Source organism: Acomys minous (genome assembly GCF_964271855.1).
Source record: "Acomys minous genome assembly, chromosome: 3".
Classification (NCBI taxonomy): Eukaryota; Metazoa; Chordata; class Mammalia; order Rodentia; family Muridae; genus Acomys; species Acomys minous.
This window is the reverse complement of record NC_140485.1, coordinates 130,388,637-130,414,181: the sequence shown is the minus strand read 5'-3', so window position 1 is coordinate 130,414,181 and position 25,545 is coordinate 130,388,637. Positions and strand designations below refer to the sequence as shown.

General features: G+C 38.0%; 1 protein-coding gene across 6 annotated transcripts in view; it reads right to left on the bottom strand.

Annotated features, from left to right (window-relative positions):
* The window catches only part of TAB2 (TGF-beta activated kinase 1 (MAP3K7) binding protein 2), a 55,565-nt gene that overhangs the window by 17,843 nt on the left and 12,177 nt on the right, over positions 1-25,545 (bottom strand). For 3 of the 6 annotated variants that reach the window (XM_084777082.1, XM_084777079.1, XM_084777077.1), the window contains exon 2: positions 3,271-3,458. The exons of 1 other annotated variant lie outside the window; for it this stretch is intronic. In XM_084777082.1, the coding sequence (XP_084633208.1) occupies positions 3,271-3,372 (102 nt within the window). In that variant the 5' untranslated portion in view covers positions 3,373-3,458. Of the gene's footprint in view, positions 1-1,665; positions 1,743-3,270; positions 3,459-14,264; positions 14,406-25,545 lie in introns of those variants that run through there. 2 more of the 6 variants (XM_084777078.1, XM_084777080.1) reach the window with 2 other exon arrangements.

Sequence of the window (25,545 nt, the reverse complement as noted above, 5' to 3'; positions counted from 1 at the left end):
CATATTTGATCACTTCCCCATGGTGGGGAGGCCTGCTGGCACTTAGAGAAAGAATAAGCAGGCTACCAAGATGAGACTTGATAACCTATGACCAATCAGGGAGGAGGTCTCCCTCGGTCACAGACCTTGGGGAGGGGAATAGGGTGAAAGCAAGAGGGAGGGAGGAATGGGAGGATACAAGGGATGGGATAACAATTGAGATGTAATCTGAATAAATTAAAAAAAAAAAACCCAAAGTGCAGTCTAACGAAAAATACAAATCTTATATTAACAAAGTAATCAACTTAAGAATATAATAAGGTTTAATTAAATTTCTTTTGAAAGTGAAATGATAAAATGCGAAGTTCCTCAAACTACCTAGAAAATAAGTCAGTATTTATATAGTCACTTGTTCCTCAAATTCTTTTAAACTAAAGGCCACTTAATTTTTAGTGCTTTAAAAAACCTAGTAACAAGTCATCTCAACTATACCTATGCTTCCTCCTTTATAAAACATTCATCTACAGATGACAAATAACAAAGTAGCCACCAAAGGCACCGAGTCCATGTCTCTGCCTCCAACAGAGCACCACAATCACCCATCCCAGAGAACAAGACAGAAAGGCAAAACTCCAAACAAAGTATTTGTAAATAAAGTACCACAGCATTGGCCATAAATCACCCACAAAAATACTTATTGGACATCAACCATGTATGCAGCAATCTTTGAGCCTGGGAAGACGTAATGACAAATAAACTGAGCTTTCCCCTGTAACTCAACCAGGTAGACAGTTTTAGAAAACAGCAGTAGTCAGTTCTCTAAGGCCTATACCTCTCCAGCCAAGGACAGTTAGGTTTATAATACCCCAGCTAAAGCCTCAGTATTTATACAAAGCTACAGGTAGGTGTAGCTCTCACCCCTCATCAAAGCAGCTTCTTTCTGCAACAGACAGAGACCACTACAGAAATCTACTACTGGTCAAGATGCAGAGAACAACCATCTGTGTGTGGGGTGCCCCGTATCAACTGGTACATTTACAACAGAACCCCTTCACCATGGAAGAAGGGATGATGAGACCTAAGAGCCAGAGGATCAGGATGCCTGCTGTGAGACAGTATCTTCTAGCCTGACAAGGAGCTACGCCCATGAAACCGTAACAATATGGCTGCCTTAATCAGATCTGCACAGCGACCAAGTAGTCAACATGCCAGTGTGGACGGGGAAGCTCCATAAGTCTAGATAGTAATTTCAATATCAAGTCTGTGAAATTTGTTAAAGAACCTACATTATTTTCCTATTAGTTTTTCAATGACTCTCTGAATACCGTTAGTATGGCTTTATTTCCTACAAAGCTTTACCTTCTACTTGATTTGAAAAGTTAGACTTGGGTTCTAAGGGAAGACTTATCCCTCTTCCCCATCTCTGCTCCTTTCCCTCCTCCTTAAAACTCTGACTCCCAGTCTCCTATTATTCACCAAATATTACTTTTTATGCTGGTTGATTTTTATCAACTTGACACAAACCTGGACATATCTGGGGGAGGGAACTGGACCCATCAGATTGGCCTATAGGCAAGTTGATAGGGCATTTTCCTGACTGATGACTGATGTTGGAGGGTACCAGCCTTGGGCAGGTGGTCACAGGTGTTTCAGAAAGCAACCTGAATAAGCCAGTGTGCAACACACCTCCATGGCTTCTGCTTCAGTTCCTGCCTAGAGTTCCTCCTTTGAGTTCCTTCCCTCAGTGATGGACTGTGACAGACCTACAAGCGTAAAATGATATTAAACCCTCTTCTCCCAAGCTGCTTTTGGTTATGGTCTTTATCAAAACAACAGAAGCCCAAGACACTTCCTTTTTCTCACCTTTCATTTTTCTGATACATTCTATACTGATAAATGTGAACTATTGACTTATTATTCACCAAATATTTATAATGGCGAACTTCTATTACTGTTACTCTTATTAGAACTGAGCCATGCATTTACCTTGATTATACTTTTATTTTAATTCTCATCAAACAGTTAAAAAAAAAGGGTTAAAAATGAGGGTTAAAGATATTACTGTTACCTGAACTCAAGCCTCCTTATTCCATTATATAAAAGAACCAAGTTTGGAGGGAATTTCATGTACCTGAGGATAACTATAGTGGAGAGTTTTTCATAAGACATCAGGCTATAGAGTAAGCTGGGATTCCAGACTATAGACCAGTGTATTATAGTCAAGACACCCAAAATTCATCTTGAAGAACATGAAAAACAAATTTTAAGAAGGCAAATATATAGCAATCTGTATTTACAGTTGACCTTAGCCAAAAGGCCAAGAAAGAGTAATATCTTTATTTAGAAAGGAAGATAAGAGATTTAAACTAGGCTAAGGCTCAAGGCAATTACAAGTACAGATAAGAGATGATAAGGATGTGGAAAAATATATGTAATCTCTATAAAATATACTTGATAAAAACTTCATAATTATCAAATTTTAAAAATAACCTGTCAAATTTTGAAGGATCCCTAGAATACTTTTTGTTAGAAAGATTTCCAGGTTAAATATGGAAATGTCCAGCTAGAACTACCACTAAATATTTAGTAATATTTTGAATTATGGATTTCTAGAATTTTCTATACTAAGAACAATGTAGAAATTGGAAAGATTAATTGGAAAACTTGTAAACTTAGAAATGTAAAACATTTTTTCTTTACAATTGAGAACTTATGTACTGTTCATAGAAATCCCTCATGTCAGAGATAGGAAGCTGACATGCAAACAGGGTTTTGACAAATGCTTGCAAGAGAAGAACAAGTTTTAAGTTTTATGACTCCTTAATGACTTGAAAAAAATTTTTTTTATATACAAAGATCTGGGATTTTAAAAATATGACAAGAGGATGACGGGAAAGGAGCACGGCCACAGCTAGCACACAGGATGACGGGAAAGGAGCACGGCCACAGCTAGCACACAGGATGACGGGATAGGAGCACGGCCACAGCTAGCACACAGGATGACGGGATAGGAGCACGGCCACAGCTAGCACACAGGATGACGGGATAGGAGCACGGCCATAGCTAGCACACAGGCGCACCAGAACCCACTCAGCTCCCTATCTACACAGGCAGGCACTGAGAGGCCCATTTTGCCAGAGGCCATGTTCCTATGCGACACCAAAGGCCACTTCTTTTCATTACAACACAGTAATACCAACAAAGAGGTTTCCTCCAATATCTAAAGGCCACCAGACTAATATTAAAATTAGCATTCTGTATTGATAAATCCAGAAACCATTGAACACTAACCTGTAACATGCACCTGGATACAACAACTTCAGGCACTTCAGGGAATTTTTGTCGCAGGTCATGTAAAACCTGAAAATCAATTTGGTGGCTTCCTTGGGCCATTCGTGTGTCGCCTGCTCAGGACTATCTCAATAGGCAATTCTAGGCCTGAGTGGAATTAGTACTCCTCTCTTCTGGCCAAGCATTTTCTGTGAAAGAAAAAAAAAAATTAATGGGAACTGCTGTGGATTTATAATTACAGTGTGAAGGGTGTGTGCCCTAGCACCTAACAACATAACTAGAAGTATTACTTAGGCTTAATGACTTCCATACAGCGCTACATAATTCCATTTCTAATAGCGAATGTGGACTGATCTAACCCTGCTATACCTATATGCTCTACAATGGCAGTGCAGAACCCACCCATTAGGAAACTGCTGGGAGGCTGCCTTCCTCCTTCTTTATGGACACTCAGGGAGCACTAACCTTTCTTCATGATTATACAGGAGAGAGCGCACAAAACTTTACTGGTTTTACTTAAAACCTTTAAGAACCTGAGAATGTGGTTCTATAAAAGATTATGTGATCCGAGCATGGTGGCGCACGCCTTTAATCCCAGTACTCAGGAGGCAGAGGCAGGCAGATCACTATGAGTTTGAGGTCAGCCTGTCTACAAAGGGAGTCCAGGACAGCCAAGGCTACACAGAGAAACCCTGCCGCCCCCAAAAAGCTGTGTTTTATCTAAGACTTAATGCTGCATTTTTAAATACTTTGCTTTATACTTAGTTCTTAAACTCCTCTATGCAAAATAACTATCTTCTACTTCAGTTTTCCATCGTATCGCTCACGTAGGTGTTTCTTCTCTTGTTGCATGTTTATCCATCACCAAGTTTTGTTGTCTTTATTTGCAAAAGTGTGTTGTGCCTGACTATCTTTCTCACCACTCCTGCTTTTGCCCGAGCCACCTTAATCCACCTTAGCTACTACCGTAAGCCTAGCAGCGGTCCCGTCTCCACTGCACTGTGTGTCAGTGCCCACGCCTGCCACACCCCGTCTTTCCCCACACACAGTCTTCGCGCCTCCAGCCTGCACACAATAGGCCTCCATCCTCTGACTTCATTCCCTACCACAGTCCTGTTCCGTCAGCTGCTAACGGGCTGCTATGTTCTCAAAGGAGCCAGCCATGTTTTTCCTTTAAGGATTTTGGACTTGCCTTTAACATTTCCCCACAGGTACGTGAAGGCTCTCTCATTTACTTCCTCAAATTCACCTATCAAATGCCACTCACTTAAAAAGTTTCCCTGACCATTCTTCATATGTTAAAAAATCACATCGGCAAACTGCTTTTTCCTATGTGACATTTATAAGTGACCTCTAAAGGGTTGAGAACTCTGAAGTTAACTACTGTATTCTCAGGCCACGTCTAGACCAAATCTGGGTTTGCAAAAGATGCAACACTCACTGAATCAAAGTTTTACTGTAAAGTTGCTTTCACATTACAGTTTCTAGAAAACATCTCAAATGATTTAGACTTAGGAAATATTAATTTACACACAAAATTAGGGATGGGAAAATAAACATCTAAGCGAGAAACACCTTCATTAATTAAAAAGATGAAGAATGAAAACAAATTCTAACTTATTCCTTTATTAAAGCATGCAAACCATGTTACTACTAGCTTGGCTTTCTAGACAGTGAAGACACAAATGAGAGCATACAAACGCACAAACATGCCTACTTTCTGATAGGACAGAGTAGTTCCCGGGAAAAGAGGGACTCACGAGTCAGAAGCCTAACCTTGTGTACCATCTGTGCACCAGTTTGATCTCTGAACTACATGCATGAGAGAGACACTCAGAGCCAGGCTCAGGCTAATGACCCAGCTGAGGTCCCTGGGTTTATAGTTTGGGTTCAGTCAAATGAACTGTTCCCTAAAACAAACCAGGCACCATTATCCACTGGGGAACATAAAAGAACCCAGGCTTTCTACATGTCATTCCTGTCCTTAATCACATCTAAATGCCACATTTAAGAAAAAGGCAACCAATGGAGAACAAGGCAAACATGCCTTAGCTACTAGAACTAGCAACAGGGGTCTGAAAGCAGCCACTGAGTGTAAGGGTGGATATACTTGGACTTCTCAGGAAGTAAGTACAATATATTTATGTATGAACTTTGCTTACAACATTTTTCTATTTAAGAACTAAAACATCCAAAACAAAAAAAATCTGTTGGTCACCCTTATCACCAGTAGGAAGTAAAGAAGTAAGTGATCTTAAAGATAAAGCAATCTGATCCTCAGAGTCTAGTAGGCAGTACCAAAAGCTTTAATGTACTCGAATTTAGAGACCAGAAAACAGGGCAGAGAAGTGGGTTGATAAAAACAAACCTGATAGAACTGTGACTAAATTTTCCCCCCAAGTTAGTAAAAGATACAAATTTACATATTTAAGGAAAACTATATAGAAGCCCAATATAGTCTAACTGCTATAAACCAGGGAAAGAAACCTTAAACACAACCCAAGAAATGACACATAGCCAGTGGAACAGCATATTTAGACAGGGCTCACTTTCAAGCCCTAGGTGGTTTTGAACTTGGGGCAATCCTGACTCAGACTTCTGAGTTTTGTTATTGCAGGGGTGAGCTACAATGTCTACCTGAGTGCTGACTTATTACAAACAACGGGGACCAGCAGATAGTTAAATGATATAATTTGCTTTGTTTTAGTTTTTGAGACCCAGACTCATACTGAGCTCACTATGTAGCCCCAGCCTGGCATGAAACTCAAAATCTTCCTGCCTAAAATAAGTAAATAATTGAATAAATACCAGGTAACTGTTTTAAAGTCCTTATAAAGGATTAAACTACACATAGGGAAAAAATAAAGATATATCTTAAACCTATTCTGGAAGATTATTTCTCATAGCAAAATAGAGATTATTTCCTATGGTAAGATAATAAACTACCCAGTTCCCAGCACTTCCTTACAGTGCTCTTAATGTCACTTCAGTTACAATATATCATCTTCTCTGCTGGTTCCTTTAGCTGGTCTCATTTTGACAAGGGCTAACCAAGTTTATCAAAGAAGGTAAACCATAATTTTAATCAGCCTTCAGTTCTAATCACAGCACATTCTGATGCTCCATTTCTAAGAAAGCCATACGAAGTTTTTTTGAAATACACAGCGAACAGCAGTGCTGTAAAGCAGAGCTCCCATGACCTCTGGTTAGCAGGAAACAAGCATACAGATTCTTACAACACTGAGGGGTAGGTACCATGATCAAGCTAAGGAGGAACAAGAACAAATTTAGTAATTCCAATGTTAAGGAATCTATTTCAGCTGGCTGTGATGACACCCAGCACTCAGAAGGTAGAGGCAGGTGATCTCTGTGAGTTTGAGGGCAGCTTGGTCTACAGAGTTAAGTTCCAGGACAGTCAGGGCTACACAGAGAAACCCTGTCTCGAAAAAACAAAAGAAAATGTATTTGAAAACTTAGTGTCACTTTTTTTTGTCACTTACCATTTAAGTATGTTTCAAGCACTGTTACTGATATACAGAAAAGTAGGATTTGGTGGTAGTATATTCAAGAAATGTTGTTTAGAGTTTCTTTCTACTTTACTATGCAGTATAAACCACAGGCAGTAAAGAAGATGAACAAGATGCAGAATTCCCAAACTTCCCTGGAACATCCTGCTATGTATTGGTAAATATAGTATGTAGAGACATCGGAGGGAATACTGTCACATAAGACACATCAGTTAAAGACAGAGTCTTCCAGTAGCCTGTGACTTGCCGATTCAGCTGGAACCGCTGGCTAGGAAGCCCTGGGATCTACCCATCTGCTTCCCCGCCACTGGGATTGAAGCACACACTACCATGCCTAGCATACTTCTATGGGTTCTGGGTATCAGACTGAGCCACCCACCAAGCTCCCCAAAAAGCCACCTTTCATAATAAAAGGAACCAGTAATGTACCTTCTATAAACTTAAGAGAGACATACAATCTAAACATGACAAATATTTTCTTTCACATTAAGGCAGTAAGTTAATAATGTTACCTGAGACAAGAACAAACTTTCTTAAAAAACTGCATACAAGTACATAAGAGCAAAGCCCCAACATTTACCAACTTTTCTTCTCCATGTTATGACTATACTAGCCACATCCTCTGTTACAATTGTCTTTGGTTTCAGAACTCTGTCCACTATTTCATAAAGCTCACCTCTACAGGCAAATTTCAGGTCTTGTTCAAGGCAAAGTACAATATTTATATACATTTCTTGTCTTTTTTTCTTTTTGGTTTTTGTCAAGACAGGGTCCCTCTGTATAGTTCTGGCTGTCTTGGAACTCACTCTGTAGATCAGGCTGGTCTTGAACTCAGAGATCCGCCTGTGTCTGCCTCACCGAGTGCTGAGATTCCAGGCATGAGCCATCATGCCCAGCCATTTCTTGAATTTTTAACATGAATAAAACTGTACTAAAAAACCTTTTAAAAAAGGTTCTTAGCTTTAAAAAAAACGACTCCAGCTTTTGAGAGATATATCTCTAATCTCCCTTTTTTTCCTATCAGCTCTGTGCTGTTTTATGGAAGGCTGCTTTTATAATTCATAGTGATTTTTGGGAATATATATATACACCACATTTTAACAGAACTAGATACATGTCAAAATTCCCCCATTAGCTGTTAAATCAGTAACCTCTCCAGGATGTCCAATGGGAAGGCAGGATGTTTCTCTTTCCCTGTCAGCATTTCTTACTACTAACTATAACGCACATTACTTCTGTGGATTGCCTGACGTTATCAGACTTCAGCGAGTTGTTCTGAAATAATGTCTTTACCATAAAAAGACTGATGTTCAGTTAGAATAGTCAGATGATATTACCCTCATTTAAAGTTACCGGAAGTTATGAAATCTTTGGATCTCAGTGAAGATCTCCAATTGAAACCTAAAAAGTGAATCATATTATCTCAGCATACACTTTATTTAAATAGTTTTTACATTGTTGCTGTAATATATAAATATTACATATAGGCCAGGTAATTAACACTTGATATTTGATTTACCAGCCTAAAGAAAAGTCAACATTCTTCTTCTTTTTTCCTCTTTGTATCCAGACAGGCGGTCATTATGTCACCCTAGCTGCCAAGGCCTTCAACAGTATTTTTCTAACAAAATTATATCTTCAGTATTAACTTTGTCATAGAATTTTTAATACGAATTACATTGTAAAACCAATTAACTGCCAAGACAACAAATATACCAAACAAGTCATTCAAATGCTAACTTTTTTAACAGGGTGCAGTGGCACACACCTGTAATCCCAGCATTCAGGAAGCAGAGGCAGGTGGATCTCTGTGAGTTGGGGGCCTTCCTAATCTGCAAAGGGAGTCCAGGACAGCCAAAGCTACACAGAGAAACCTTTCTCAAAAAACCCAAAAGCAAACAAACCAAAAATGCTAACTATTTTAACTTAGCTATTATGGTCTAATCTAATCCATTTAATAACTTCAAGAGAGGAAGTCAGTACTATCAACAATCAGACAACTTTATAAGCCTGGAATAATGAACTTTTCAAAGAAAAGCAATATACATTAATAGTCTGTGTAGCAAGATTTTTAAAAGGAAACCTTCCTAAAATCCTATTACTTGGGGGGCAGAGGCAGGTAGATATGAGTTCAATTATGTTACAATAGATTTATCACTTCGAAATAGATGGTACAACCAAACTGATTTATAAAAAGAATGGCATATTTGCTGTAGTTAATTTTGCCAATATTGCCTAATAATATTTATCTTTAGACCCCACATTAGGTGCCAATTGTTACGGTTAAAGTACCAGTATGGTCTAATAATGTTTATTATCAGCCCTATGATTATTATTACAGCAGTATTTTCTAACCTGCTAGCAATCAATCAAGTCACAAACACCTGTTATATTTTTAAAAAGCCTTAGTTAACCTGGGGCAGGGCAGATATTAATCCCGTAAACTACTTCCCATAGTGGGGCAGGTTTGGAATACCTGTCCCAACCCCATGCCATCTGCTTCTAATAATTCCTATCAAGCTACCTCCCATCCATAATCCCAAATACTTGCTAATGTTCTTCATCTGGGTCAAAGCACCGTCCATGCAGGCCATGTGCTTCTCCTCCACCTAACCCACGGCGGCCTTCCTTTCTTCTCCTCCAATCTCTCTTCTTCCCAAGATTCTTTCTGTCTCCCCAAGCCCAGGAACCTTAGCCACGCCTATCTCATTTGCTCTGCCCAGGTGTAATGGTCTTTTATTAATTAGCATCAAAATACATCAGACCAACTTCAGCACTGATTTATAGCTCAAGGCAAAGGAAACACTTGGACTTGAGAGGTTAGGTACTGTTGTGGTAGCCTTAAAACTAGATGTGCTCTGATCTTTAGAGATTTACTGCGGTGAGTGCATGCACGCACATACACGAAAATCCAGTACCCAACAGCATGCTGGGAATTGAACTTGGGTCCTCTGAATTAGCAAAATACATTTTTAACTACTAGCCATCTCTGTGTCCCTACCATGTACTTTTAAAGTACATAGTATACAGCTGTGGACAAGATAACCTCACCACTTTGAGATGGTGAAACTGATGCTTTTGTGTCAACAGTTTTGTTAGCAGTCAGGGATGAGTTTCCTCGCCTCTTGAATGCTCTACTTCTATACAGTACTTCCCAGTTCTCCCAGCTCAGATTTCATGCTGTACAGAATGCCATCCCAGAGTCAATTTTAGAATAGTTTGAAATGGTCAATAATCTTTTCCTTCCTAATGTGGTTGAGAATTCAGATTTATGTATTCCTATATATTATTGTTTGATAGCAGAAATATATTCTTAGTTGAAATAAATTTGTTGCAGTTAAACTCGGTTATAGAAGGATGAAACAAAGATAACCCCTGCACTTGTGAATTTGAGGCAGATAGATCATGAGTTCAAAGGCAAAACTATATGTGTACAGTTTTGTGTAATAATATAATAAGTGTACTGTAAGAATCTCTGGGCCTCTAACAGAAACCACCTTACAGGTGAGGTTTCCCTGGCCCCTCTTCTGTCATAGCGACACCATACCCCTTGTACCTTCTTCCTAGCTCCTTTCCTCGCTTCCTCTTTCCTTACTCCACTCACACATCCTGATCATTTCCAGGATCTACCTACTTTTTGTGTTGCTTCATGTCTAACATTATTTCCATAGCTGTACTTATGACTTTCTAACTCCCTCAGTCATGATCCATTTAAATATACACAGCACAGTTGACACTAGTTCTCCAGGGCACAGGCTTACATAGTGATGGGCTCTTCATTTACTTGTCTTGGTTTTTCTACTGTGTATTGATCATTTGTTCCATGAACACTGAAAGGGAACACCTCAAAGATTAAATCAACTTGAGTATTCTGCAGCCAGGGTATCATGAAGTTCAAGGATAGCCTGATCTACAAAGCAAGTTCTAGGGCAGTCAAGTTTACAAAGAGAAATCTTATCTTGAAAAGTGAAAAGAGAAAGAAATCTTCCCAAATTCTTTATGTAATGATCTGCCTTAAGGACATGAATGCTCCTTATGCCTCACCAGTTACAAGCTCTTCTTAAAGGAATGTGCAAGTCAGCCACACTTGGAAAGTGATGTTTTGTGGTTTTGTGGTAGATGCTGCCATTTTCAATGGATTAAAGAAAGTGCATTAAATCTCAGACAAACACATTATATAATGACTACCTTGTGTGTATTTTCCACTTCATAGCTTATTATTTTTCCAATACTTTAACATTTAAATACAGAAACAAAGTTACTTTCCAGTGACCCCCTTTCACTTAATTTTTCAGATAATCTAGCCTGATCATAAATACCATCTTTAAAAGAAAACAAGGACTAATCATGTTTAACAAATTCTTATTTGTAGGTAAGAGGAGGAGAAAAGAAAACCAGAATATTCATGTTTTGGTCTCATAGCATAACCATAAACATTTATAAGAAATGAATTAACATGATACATGAAAAACCATAATAAAGTTAAAAAGGAATGTATAATTACTGTCACATATTAATGTGGCAGTGAGAGGACAACTTTCTCCTTGCACTATTTGGATCTGTGATCAAACTCCTATTATCATGGCTGGTGACAAATGCTTATCTAACTACAGAGCCATCTCAGTGCCCCTCCCCTTCACTCCAAACAACAATTACCTTCAAGGAGAAATAACTTTTTGCATAACCACATTAAGGAAAATCATGAGTCTTTTTCCTAGTGGAGTAAGACACCTAAATTACTATATGTAAGAAACTGATGGAAACTATCAAGATGCAGAGTCTCAATGCATTACGTGTAAAAAGTAAAACAACATATAAAGAGATTTTTAAAGAAAATAAATGTATAGGAAGAGTTTTTTTTTTTAAAGAAAATAAATGTATAGGGAAAGTTTTGAAGGTAATTAAAATGATATAGTTTTGATTTTTTAATCTTTCTGGCTTGCTTTCATTTATGGAGATAGTTTCCCCATGCCGCTCAGGCTGGCTTCAAACTCATGACCCTCCTGTCTCAACTTCTGAGGGCTCTGATGACAGTGTGGGCCACCACACCCAGCTGCCTAGCTTTGTTCCTCCTCCTCCTCTCCTCCTGTTTTAAGAATATATATTTCCCACTCTTGGACATATACTCAAAGAATGATTCACCCTACCACGTGGACCCTTGCTCAACAATGTTCATTGCTGCCCTATTCACAACAGCCTAATGAAGTGTTCAAATAACCGGGGAGACTGAGTCCCAACTGGTCATCTCTTGTCTCTGAACGAAGCTTCCAGGACTTGTGTTTACTGGGGGAACTCTTACTACTCCCTACCTTTCTTCTAACCAATTAAACTCCATAGGTAGATGAGTCCAATGTACTTAGTTTGAGGGTTTGAGAAACCAGTCAACTTGAGTTAGCCTTTGGGTGAGAAACTATAACCTGCCTTTGTTGTAAGTTGCACACAGCTCCTTTATGGAAAGCCATCATATGCAAGGGTAGACAAAAGACTTTTCTAAGTTTACAGTGTAATTACTATGGTTCAGCATTTACCACGTGCCAGACCCCTATACCAAATGTAAATATGTATCATTTTAGTTTCTTTTCATAATATTCCTCAGTGAAGTTTAAAGAGAAACTACATTTACTCAACCCTCACTAGTCTTTCCAAAGGACTAACCTACTTACATATACAGTTCTAAGATGTCTTCAATGAATTCCCATTGCCTATTAAATTAAGTCCAACTTTTTGCACCTCACACTTGAAAACATGTATAGCATAGCTTTATCTCCCGCCAAGTCCTAACTATTATCTAAGCACTCTGGATTACTAATTTTACTTTTTAGGACCCATACCTTACAAATACACTTGCTAAAATCTAATCTTGTAATCTCGGTTGAAACATAACCTTCTCTCTGGTGCTTCCAAGCATATGGTTTATATCTGTTATGATATTTTATATTATATGCATTTCTCAATATCCAAATAGGATTAGTTTAGGACACCCTGCCCCAAGACACTGGAATGAACAGATGCTCAAGTGTCTTATAAAAAAAAAAAACCCTATACAAACCCTACATTACTTCTAATACTCAAATATAATGTTAAGTCCTAGGCAAATAACTGTTAGTATATTGTTCAGGGACTATTGATCTTCAAGAATCTGTACATATTAAAAGTATATATGCAACCTGCACAGGCCTAACTGATATCTGATGTGTGGTTAGTACAAAATTTAAGGGTATGGAGGGCCTAATGTATGTGCCTATAATCCCTCTGAAAGCAAGGGTCATTCATTTCTATATGTGTACTCTACCTGGCACAGTGTCTATACACAATGTATGTTCAACATACATTTGACCATTATTAATAGCATCTCTGAAAATGGCAAGACTTGGTATTCATGTACATTTCCTTCCTTAATTTCCTCTTCAGTTCACTTAACAGGGTAATGACACTTTTGTAATTATAGTTGTTCCCTTTCCAGTTCTAACTCAACATCATCGGGCCACAGATGTGGTATATAATCAGTGACTTAGTGCTAACAACGCTCTTGTCAGTATCTCATTAAGCATTAGTCCTGGAGAAGAAGGAGTCAAACATATGCTGGAACTTTAGGATCATCTGGTTAAACCACTGCCGGGCCATTCTAGCTTAAATGAAGTTTAAAAAAAAAAAAAAAAAATCAAAAGGCATACATGGCTATCTACTCATTTTATAGATTGTTTCAACTCTATATACAAAGGTGAAAATAATTAATGCCTTTAAAAGCTCCAAACCCATTGACTCAGCTCCTAAACCATTTATGAGTACCTTTTCTTGGTTAAGAATCTAATGCAGCAGGAAACTTCAGCTTTCACCTTTTTAGTTATACGCTATAGACAATCATCATCATTTCTCACTTTCCTATTTGGTTTCTCTCAAGCAATCAAGTACTGTGTGTATTTGCATATATATGCAATTTAATTGAAACACAATTGAATTCAGGTAAATATACCATAAATGCAGTATTTGGTTCTATCTATAAAGAAAATGTATCATTTCAGATGACTGGAGAATGTATTAACTTTCATGTAAACGTATGAGGAACATAGAACAGTTAAGGACTTTGTGAAGGAACCTCTTCACTCATTTAATCACCAACATTACTTGTCCCACACATGAACCTTGGAGGATGGTTGCTTTAGCACTTACTTCAATGAAGATCAGAGTATTATTTTGCACATTTGCAGGGCTTGAAATATATATATATATATCACTCCAGCATCATTTCTTAAACTGTTTTTGCATTTGTTTGCCATTACTAGCAAACAAATTAAACTAGAAGGACTCAGGCAAAAGTTAAGCTACAAGTCAATGCTAGCCACATGTTACTAGGTGTTAGGGAGGTTACCATGGCAATCGTTTTAAAGCAAGAGAGCTGTTAAGTTGTGAACTGTGTGTTGTTACAGATCACACAGGCTAAGCTCCAGTGCCCCAACTTTCGCCTACCTGGAAATAGAAAAATTCAAACTGTAGCTGTCCTTGGTTGGCTCATTTGCAGCTTACAAATGTTTAACTAAGTAACTGCGGTGAGCTCCTCTCTACTGGATACTTCTTTTCCAGGGCAGGTCCAGGAACTGGGTCTGGAGCCTTGAAAGCAGAAGAGAAACTATAGTAAACTAGAGGTAGGCAGAATAAATATTGTGAGCAGACAGCATGAGGTCTGAAAGCAGGAGCAGCCCTACAGCCTCTAACAGAACATTCAAGTAGGAAAAGCTTCTTCAACACACTTCTAGGGGAAGCTATTTGCTTCGGTAGGCAGTCTTCACCTGCCCGAGCCTCGCAAGTCTCCATCCTGGGTAGTGGAAAGGAACTTTTATGAAATCACCAATGGTTCCTAACTCCAGCCTGTGCCGGAGGGTCAGTGCAACTCACACAGACAAGCAGCAGGAACTATTGGGATGGATAAAATTGGAATTATAAATTCTTCATTTTTAGGCTATTTTATTTCGTCCTCTCAATTTTGTGTTTCCTACTTTCTTTTAAATACTCTCCTATTTCCCCTGGCCAGAGGCTTCCTAGGAAATATTTTAGATATATTCCGGCAATGAACTGAATTTCAAGTTCCAATTTTCTTTTCTTTTTTGGGTTTTTGAGACAGGGTTTTTCTGCGTAGCACTGGCTATTCTGGAACTCACTCTGTAGACCAGGCTGGCCTCAAACTCAGAGGCTGGTCTGTCTCTGCTTCCACGAGTGCTGGAATTAAAGTCCCAATTTTAAAAAACACGTAGTAATGCTTAAAGGAGGTGGCAAAGAACAGGTCATAAGATGTGTTTCTTTACCCACTGGAAATTATTCTTCCATTACCAAAATAGATTCATTCATTAAAAAAAAAAAATCTTAGGCCCATATTAAAACAAAACCAAACTGGCAGCCATAGAAATTAGGCAAATGGTAGGCGATTCAAAGCGGTAGACACTACACTAGCTAGTTTTCTAGGGACCAGGGCTACTTGATGTCCTTGCATTTGGTTCTCAGTAGGCTGGCACGTTGAGGAGTTCCTGTAAGAAATGAATCCACTGAAATTTCTGTCCTGTCAAACATAAGGACTGCAAAGGGACAAAGATGAAACAGTGAAACAGAAGCAGACAAGAGCTGAACAAGTAAACTTTCTGCACTTGTAGTACATACAATACAACACCAACACAGTGAGGGTCTTTTTTTTTTTTTTTTTTTATGGAAAATACAAACTCTTTGTGTTTTGTGATACATGTTGTAGAGAAAAGAATCCTGGAAGACAGGGGCCTTGGTTCAAATCTCACTTCAATATGTTCTTGAATTAAAATTTTCCTACCCAAAGTTTCCTTTCTATGAAATGGCAGACGCTGGCTACTCATTCCATTGGGCTGCCATGCAACATCACTGTCACTGTGTACACAAAGCACCCAAAGCCTGCTGCATATCAGGTTTCCAATTCTTCTGCATCACTAAAAAACCCAAAACATTCTTTCCTGTTTGCTTTATTTCTGCTCAACATGTAGGTAAATTTAAGTGCTCATCTTCATAAATGCTAGAGCCACAGCTCTGCTTAACAATAAGCCTTAGGTGGCATCACATATCAACACTGGCTTCAGAATAACTACAAGAATGAATACATGAGACAGCTCAATTCTCAGAGCCGGGGACAAAGAAAGATGTAACAATTTACATTTAGGATACAAAGAAAACAAGGGTTTTTTCCCCCTTTCCAGTAAACAAGAAAATAGGTGTGCTAACACAGTCTTGCTGAAGCATAGCTCTGGGATACTGAACTTAAAACAACAGCAAGTCAGGAAAGTAATTATTCCATGCTATAACTTAATCGTTATACTGTTGAGGCAAAGAAAAGCTTTCTACTACATATGGGCAATAATTTCCCTCTTACAGATAGAACAGTGGGTTCCACATAAAATTATTTACCAAATATGGTTCTAAGATCAAATTACAACTCCTCTGCCATTTACCAAGTATAAAGCAAGTGTCACAAGCCACAAGGAATTTAAGAAGAAACATCTCCTTATAATTATTCAAAATGTATTCATATCACAATTTCCTTTCAAAACAGTTTTTAAAACGTAACATTGAAGTATACCACTCAAAATAGAGATAGGATCTTATTTGTATATTCTTCAGAAAATACAAATGGGAGGAGGGGGTCATGAGAGATTCCCTGTCAATAACTCTCATGGAGGGCTTTCATTTTAATGATTACCAAGGAGGGAAAACACTGTGGATAAATCAGTATTATAACTAGCAATCATACTGAAATCTCATTATTCACAGTAACATTTCAATTACTTTTCTTGGCTCCCCCCACCTTGTATACATTAAATAATAGTAATTGTCTCCTTCCCTTCATTAATACCTGGCTTTATTTACTTATTTATTACTTTTGTTCTAACTGTATGTATTACGCAGCATCTCCACGACAATGTTATTTAACAGTAATGTTGGGGCTAGGGAGGATGGCAGGGGGTTGAGGCAGTCTCATTAGGCAGCCAAAGCTGGTCTCCAACTTATCATTTTGTGTCAGCCTCCTGTGTAGTTAATTACAGGTAACATCCCAATAGGCTTTGATTTGTAACTTGTTTCATTTTTTTCAAGCCAGGGTTTCTCTGTGTAGCCTTGGCAGTCCTGGAACTCTGTAAACCAAACTGGCCTCCAACTCAGAGATCCACCTGCCTCTGTCTGCAGGTCTGGGATTAAAGGCTTGCGCCGCCACTGCCAGATTGTTTTGTGACTTTTTAATAGGAATTTAGCATTTACTAAATATTAAAATGGGAATTCTAGCATCTTACCATTTCTAATGACAAAATGGTGATTTCTGGTCTAAGATGTGAAAACGTACAAATCTCTCTCTATTCTTGTTTTACTAAGAACTCTTAGTAAAATAAATGTTGAAATTCCCCTCTTCTACTTTTTGATATCCCTCAAGCTATCCACACCCATATTCACCACTAACATGAATTAATCTACAGTATTATTCTTAGTGATATACTGCTAGAATCCATTTGATGAGTTCATTAAGCATTTTCCCACCAACTTTCCTGAGACAGGTCTGTATTCTTTTATTCTATTTTACTATTATGGTATGTTTGGCTTTGTAAAAAGAACTTCAAAGTTCAAATTTTCCTCTTAGAAGAATTCAATGGTGAAATCTCCAAGGTCTGGTTACTCTTTGTAGGGAAAGTCTCTCACTAAGACTAGCCTTTGCATCTGTCAGTCCAGACCCCACTCTTTCACACCTCTTTGAGGAAGCTTCCCTCCCTCCCTTCCTTTCCAGTGCTTCTCTTTAACTTACAATATGTAGACGTGTTAGTCATCTTAAACACACTGTCACTTGCATACACCAAAGTTGCCACTTAACTCTGAAAGTCATTCAGCAAGTATTAACTCAAAAAGCTACTAACTCAAAATGGCTTGTACACCCTAGTCTATCTAGTAGGAAGCTAACCAGTTCAGGGAAGCCAAACAGCAGTGTAAGAACTCAAACAACACAGGTAAGAAAAATACTTACTAGGCTCCTTTGCTGCTTGCCACTCCCCACTAATACACAGTCCTATGCCTTTTACAGTCTGCGTCCAGTTCATGGGCCCTTTGGTAGTTTCAAGCAAGCTACAAATTCTCTGAGAGTGGGTTCAAATGCATAAAATACTTATGATTATAAAGGCAGCCAACTTTATTGAAAAATAGTTATTTTGAAAATGTTATTTATTTATCAGGTTCAATGTGACATGTTCAAATATGAATACATGTATAATGCTGGAATTGAGAATAGTGTTTGTATCAGAGAGTAGGACTAGCAAGATTTTAAAGCACAAGATAAATGATTAGGATGGGGGGTAAATAGTGAAACAAAACTGCTACCTTAAAAAAAAAAAAAGCACTGCTCATGCTATTCTAGTCTGCTTCATAAAACTCAAACACAACCCAATAGGAAATTTAACCCTTTTCACTTCCACAAGCACCCCTCCTTCAAATTCTATCTTCAGGTATCTTTAGGTTCATGAAATGTACATTAAAATATCTCTATCAGTGCCAGCCGTAGTGGCCACACAACTTTAATTCCAGCACTCGGGAGGCAGAGGCAGGTGGATCGCTGTGAGTTCGAGGCCAGCCTGGTCTACAAAGTGAGTTCAGGACAGCCAAGGCTACACAGAGAAACCCTGTCTTGAAAAACAAAACAATATATATATATGTCGTTTAAGTAAGGCAGAGTCTCATGTATTCTAGGCTGACCTCCAACTCTTTGGGTAGCTGACCCTCTGCTCCCACCTCCCCAGCAGCATACTTACAGGTGCACACTGCCATGCATGGCTCATGGTGTGCTGTATTGAGGGGTAGGTAAGCATTTTACCTACTGTGCTATATACTCAGTTCTAAATTTACCTTTTTTAAGTTAAAAAAAAAATCCTTGGGCATATTCATCGTAGACAGTCCTGTTATAGAAGGCCATTTTCATACAAGTGTATGCTGAACACTGAGCACAGTGTGTACCCTTCCCTCATAGGCCCTCGTCACTGTTGCACAACTATTTTTCTGTTACATATAAATACACAGTTTTATGTGTTTTTTTTTTTTTTTTTTTTACCAAATCTAGGAAGTAAAAATGAGCATATATATCGTATTTGTGTTTGAGACTGGCTGGATTCAATAACTATGATTATTTCCAATTACATCCATTTTCCTGCAAACCACTTAACTTTGTTTTTTTAGGCTGAAAAAAAAAAAGGCATTTGTGCACATATACCACATTTTCTTTATCCATTCCTCTGCTGGACCTCTGTGACTGGACATGAAGGCCTCTGGGAAAACACTGGGGTGGTTCGGCTGGGGCATAAGATAGACCTATTTTGTAGATTTTTGAGAGGCTTTCATATTGATTGTCATAGTTGCTAGACTACCTTACATTCTCATCAGCAGTGTACACAAGGCCTTCCTTTTGCTCACAACCTCACCAGCATTCATTATTATTATTTTTTTCTTAAAATCTATCCACTTCTATTTCGCATCAGTCCCTATATCCTTGGGAATCTATTCAGGCTTTTTTGAACATGTTCAACGGCCCCTTCTTCCCTCAGTGTCCAATACTCTTGCTTAGAATGTCATTTCTCCACTTTGACACTTAACTAAAACTACTTCAAAACCAACTCTACTTTGACCTCCTTCTCGATCCCTTCCCCTGCTTCAGTCCTCACGGGCTCTAAACTAAGAAACCCAGAATTACTAATGCTTCTGTGGACCAATGAATACTATGATGCATCATTTCACTCTTACTGTTTTACTTTTTTGGTGACATGGACTATGTGCTTAAGTACAGGACACTGTCTATATACAATATTGACACATAAAGTTACAAAATTAGCAAAATGTTCTTAATAAATCAAATACTAGGCTTTTATTTTGCAACTTTCAATAACAGAAAATATACTGAGAAGGCCAAAATCCCACTGAGCAGCTAAAATGGGTATTTTAACGTCTCGATGAGAGCCTAGATACCATGAGTCATCTGAAAAATCTACTAGCTTATCTACTGGGCAGTAAGAAATTTCATGAATTGCTATTAATTAATTTATATTAGCAAATTAGGGAAGGGATACCTAAAAAGTAGGAGCAAAATGCTTCATTTTAAAGTGTCTGCTAAGGGGGCCGGAGAGACAGCTCAGCGGTTAAGAGCACTGACTACTCTTCCAGAGGACCCAGGTTCAATTCCCAGCACCCACACAGCAGCTCAGAACTGTCTGTAACTCCTGTTCCAGAGGGTCTAACACCCTCCCACAGACTTACATGCAGTCAAAACATCAATGTACATATAAAAATAAATAAATTCCTTTAAAAAAATCAAGTGTCTGCTAAGCACCTACAACACGCACCTATATTCCACGGACTAAGTTTCTGACACAGCTTAGTGACAAGCATTGGATTAGAATCTGGTTTTCTGATTCACTCTGAAGCTATGAAGCAAACCCTGTTTCTGTCTTCTACAAAAAAGGGTTAGTATACTAGTGTGTATAAGGTTCCCTATTTCAGAAGATAGAGAATCATTTGAAATACACAGAATAGACTTATAACTAAAAATATACAGTTATTAATATAGATCTATATAACACACATGATGTAGATTTTTAAAAATTTCCATATAAAACCTATAAATACATATTTGGCGGTTGTTTTAATTACTTTATGCATGAAAATTTACCTAGTGATATGAGATGAATGATGTCCTATTTACTGATTACTATTTGAATTGTAAACCCAGCTTATAGTTGTAGTTTCTTCAAACAGCTGTAACAACTTGCTTCACTTATTTCACATAAAACTATAAAAACTAACCTATCTCTAGCCGGGAGATGACAGTAATGACGCTGGTATAGTCTCCGAGTAGTCTTCAGACAGGGCACAGAAGCTCTCAAGAGGAGAACAGGACTGAGGGTAACACAGAATTGCTCTCCACATAATAAGCTCTGCTGTTTGCTATGACTAAAAAGAAGATACTTTTTCCTAAAGGGAAGCTCGTAGACTAACAGCAATGGAATTCAGACAGTGAGGGAAAGAAGGGCGGGTCTGGAACAAGTAAACCAGCATCCCAACAATACACATCACCAGCCTAAACAACTCAACTCACTGCCTCCTACCCAATAATCATCTTCTGTTCATTGTAAGTAGTGTGGCTCTGAAGCCAGGAATCTCAGAGTCCTGTCTCTACGCCTTTTCTATCTTAATACAAACAATAGAGAAGCTTTAGTCCTGCCAAGGTTTCCTGCATTCATCCCTCTACATCCATCTTAATGTTTTGGTTTAGCTGTTACCTTGAAAATCAATTAACAACAACCTCCTATCTGATACGTTGTCCTACTCAACAGCCAAGCAACACAGGCCTGCTAACTGCCTAAAATGCAAACTAGATCATATCCTATCCTTCCTATGAGAAGCAAGGAATTTTACAGTTGACTGGTACTGAGAGTTTGGGTACAAGTCCTTGACTCTGATGTAGGAAATGCAAAAGAGGAAAGGTAAGAAGGGAACTTAAAAAACAAAGCTAAGCAAATTAGCTACACAAAACCACAAAAGGTCTGCTACCAAGCTTATTGTACTGGTTCATGCCTGTATTTCAACACCTGAAAAATCCAAGGCCAGTTTAGGCTATAGAATAAGACCCCATTTAAAAATGAAGAGAAAGTTTAAAGCTTTTGATAGCAGTAAATGTCGGGTACTGCGTCAAATGATTTATGGTTAATGCTGCAAATAATCATGTGAAACAGGTACTTGGTTCAGTTGAGCACATATTGTTTCATTCACATCACTAAAGTATGCACGAATTATCTCTTATTCAAAATGCTTGAACCAGGTCACTAAATATTCCTATTTTACTGTCCATAACGCCAGAGAGCATCATATACATCCTATTAGTTTGTCATGGACTGACTGTACTTATCTGTATATGTGTGTATATGGTTATGTACAAAAGCACACATCACACACACACTATGCATCTAGAAATAAACAACACTTTAGTGCTAGTAGACAGCTCATTTGGAAGGACCTGAGTTTCATCCCTAGTACAGGGTTGGTTTTTTTGTTTCTTTTTTTTTTTTTTTTTGCTTTTTGTTTTTTTCGAGACAGGGTTTCTCTGTGTAGCCTTGACTATCCTAGACTCACTTTGAAGACCAGGCTAGCCTTGAGTTCAGAGATCTGTCTGCCTCTCCCTCTCAAGTGCTGGGATTAAAGGCGTGTGCCACCATGCCTGGTTTGTACAGGTATTTTTAAAAAGCCAGGTGTGATGTTCTGACTCTGTATCCCAGGCTTGGGAGGCAGAGCAGGTGGATCCCTTGGGTTTTATGTCTAGCCAGCCTAGCTGAATTGGCGAACTTCAGGCCAGTGAAAGATCACGTCTCAAGAAACACAGTAGATAGGCTCCTGAGGAACAAGGATCACTAGAGGTGCTCCTCTGGTTTCCACATGCATGTGCATCCATGCACAAATAGTACTTAAAAATTATTTACAATGAGCCCAAACTACCATATGCAACATGTAGTCCAGTCGACAATGTTCTGGACCAAAGAGAAGATGAATCTGCAGCATTATCACCTGGAAAAAATATAGCAGAAGGCAAAATACACGCCTCACTGACTTTGGCTGGTGATGGTGTTATCAAGGTGCGCTCTCCAGCAGTGCGCTATGGATTTAAACGCATCCCTACTTAAGAAGACATTCAACTGTAACCTGGAATCTTTTTAATTGCATTTGTTTGCAAAGTCAAGTACTGTACTAGCTTTAAACCTTGGTGGGCTATGAGCATCATTCATTCACAAATACTCAAACTAGTCCATGTTGTAGAGCATCGTATTATAGCTTAGTTAAAGGACTACTGGGACAGGTAGCTCTGTTGCCATGCCTGCTGTATCCTTGCAGTATAGTCAATAAACTTTTCTTTAAATATTTAAAACACCTTAATATGAAATACTGAAAAATTAAGGTAATTATAATACAAGTTGGTAAATTCTACATATAGAAGTAAATAAAGCAATGCTAGCAATATATAAATCACCAATAAGAAAATATCATTACTCAATGACCAAAGGTGCTTACAACTATTTTCTAGAAGGTAAGTGTAAAGCGATTCTGAGGGGACCTGGAAGCTGTGTCTTCCAAGTCTCTGAGTGAGGTTCACTCCTTCCATTTTCCCTTCACCAGTCGAGGCTAAGCTGCATCTGTCCTCATGAGCCATCACACATCCCGGCTTTTCATTGTTTCTCTGGATGGCTTTGTATACAAGAGCTGCTGTCAGAGAATAAGACTTAACAGTGTCAAGCTCTTCAAAATATTCACAAGGCTATTTCAGTTTACAAAGGCTTAGGACAAAGCTCTGGATTATTAGCAAAGAACTATTAGATGACTAATATTACAACCATTCATCTACCAAATAAGTATGGTTCAAGCTAAATCCAACCTTTAAAATATCCATCCTCAAAACTATCTCCCAACTGTACAGTTTCTGGTGTCCTTAACATCAGATGTTCAACTGTCTGTTGATAAAACCAATCCACATTTTTACAAAGTTCTTTACTTTGCTACCAAACTAAGTATAGTAAGCAGAAAGGAATTACAGTTCATAAAAACTATCTATATGACCTCAACTGACATTTATTTCTAGCCTGAATCTCTTGCTAAATTCAATTTTAAATATTGAATGAATTGCTTACTTGATCATATGAATTATAAATCTAGAAGGCATTTCAGAGCTAATGGTTCAAAGCTCCTGACTGCCTAGCCCAGTGTAAACTTGCCATTTGCTTACTCTTCCCAACTCAGTCACAGCAGCCCTACGAGCTTCCAATTGCTTGGGCCAAAACCCTTGGGAGCCATTCTTGTGTTCCCTTTCATGCCTCACATACAATTCATCAGGATTCTTGCCCACACAGGGCTTGAAACACATCCAAACCCTGACCTTTTCTCACCCTGTACTGTGACCACTCTGGCTCCAAGTTCTACTGACTCTCATCAGGACCACTGCTATCATTTTCAATATAGTCTCTTTGCTTACATCTTTGCTCTATTTTCATAATCTATAGAGTAAACATTTTAAAAAGGAAGTTGCCTATTTAAAGATGAAAGACCACATAATCACTAATTGATGTGTGAAAAGTATTTGGCATCATCCAAGACCTAATCATGATTAAAATTTTTTTTTAATCAAACAAGAGCTAGAAAGGAACTGATAAATATCACCTATAAAAATTATGTAGCAAGCACATTCTTCACGATCATAGAATGAATATATCTTAAAACCTGAAAATAGCTAGCCCAAGCTGTAAGGCAAGAAAAGAAATAAAAGTATATGAACTGAAAAGGAATTAAAATTGTCTGTGTTCACAAGTACACAGAACCAGAACCTACTTAAAAACAAGCAGTAGTTTTCAAAAGTCTCAGAACACAATGTGTATCCACAGACATCAACTATATTGATATATATTAACAATGAATAATTTAAAGTCAAAATTTAAAACAGCCAGGCGTGGTGGTGCACACCTTTAATCCCAGCATTCGGGAGGCAGAGGCAGGCGGATTACTGTGAGTTCAAGACCACCCTGGTCTACAAAGTGAGTCTAGGACAGCCACGGCTACACAGAGAAACGCTGTCTCGAAAAACCAAAAAATTAAAACATAATAGGCACCTAAACTGCTTATAAGACCCAGGTATAAATCTAACAAAAATGTGTATAATTTGTATGCCAGAAACTACAAAATGCTGAAGAAAGAAATAAAAAACTAAATAAATGGAGAATGATACTATGTTCATGGACTAAGCCAATAAAATAAAAATCTAAATTTTCTCCAAGACTGACCTACAAATATAGTATAATTCCTATTAAAATCCCAGTGGTACATTTTTTTTTAAATATAAAAAGGAAACAGAACAGCTAAAATAATTTTTAAAAGAATGAAGTTAAGAGAATTTAACAATTTACCATGTAGTTACAACAATCAAAATACTATACTAGTAGGAAGAACAGATCCAAAGAAGAAAAGAATAGAGAATCCAGAAATGGACCTTTGCAATTATAACCATGTGATTTTTGTCAAGGTTTCAAAAGCAATTCAATTCATTCATAAGCCAAAAGCAAAACACCAAAACCAAACCAAACTCCCACCCCCCCAAAAACCAAAAACACCCAACTAACCAACCAAACAAACAAAAATCCAAAAACCCTCAACCTAATCACCAGACCTTATTATAAAATTAAATCAAAATAGATGATATATCTGTATGTGTCATATATAAAGCTTTTAGAAAACTTTTATAATAGAAGAAAATCTTTGAGAACAGATGAGTTCTGAAGGTTGGCAAGAAAGGTACAATCCATGAAAGGTAAAATGAACAGAAATAATGGCTAGACTTTATCTAAATTAAAAAAATTCTTCTATGTAAAAGACTCTTGTTAAAAAGATAAAGGAGTCACATGCTAGGAGAAAATATGTGCAAATCACTAAAAAAGAGACTTGGATCCAGATAGCATAGTGAAGTCTCTAAATCGGTAAAAGGAAACAATCCAATTAGAATCTAGGCATCACACCATCAAGGATACATAGATAGCAAAGAAGTACATGAAAATAAAGCTGTGATGAAACACAAATTAAGCAATGATGAGATGTCACCTATTAGGCTGGCAGAGATGGAAAAAACCAACAATACTAAGTGCTAGTGAAAACACAGAGAAACCAGATTTCTTATACATTCTAAGTGCAATGT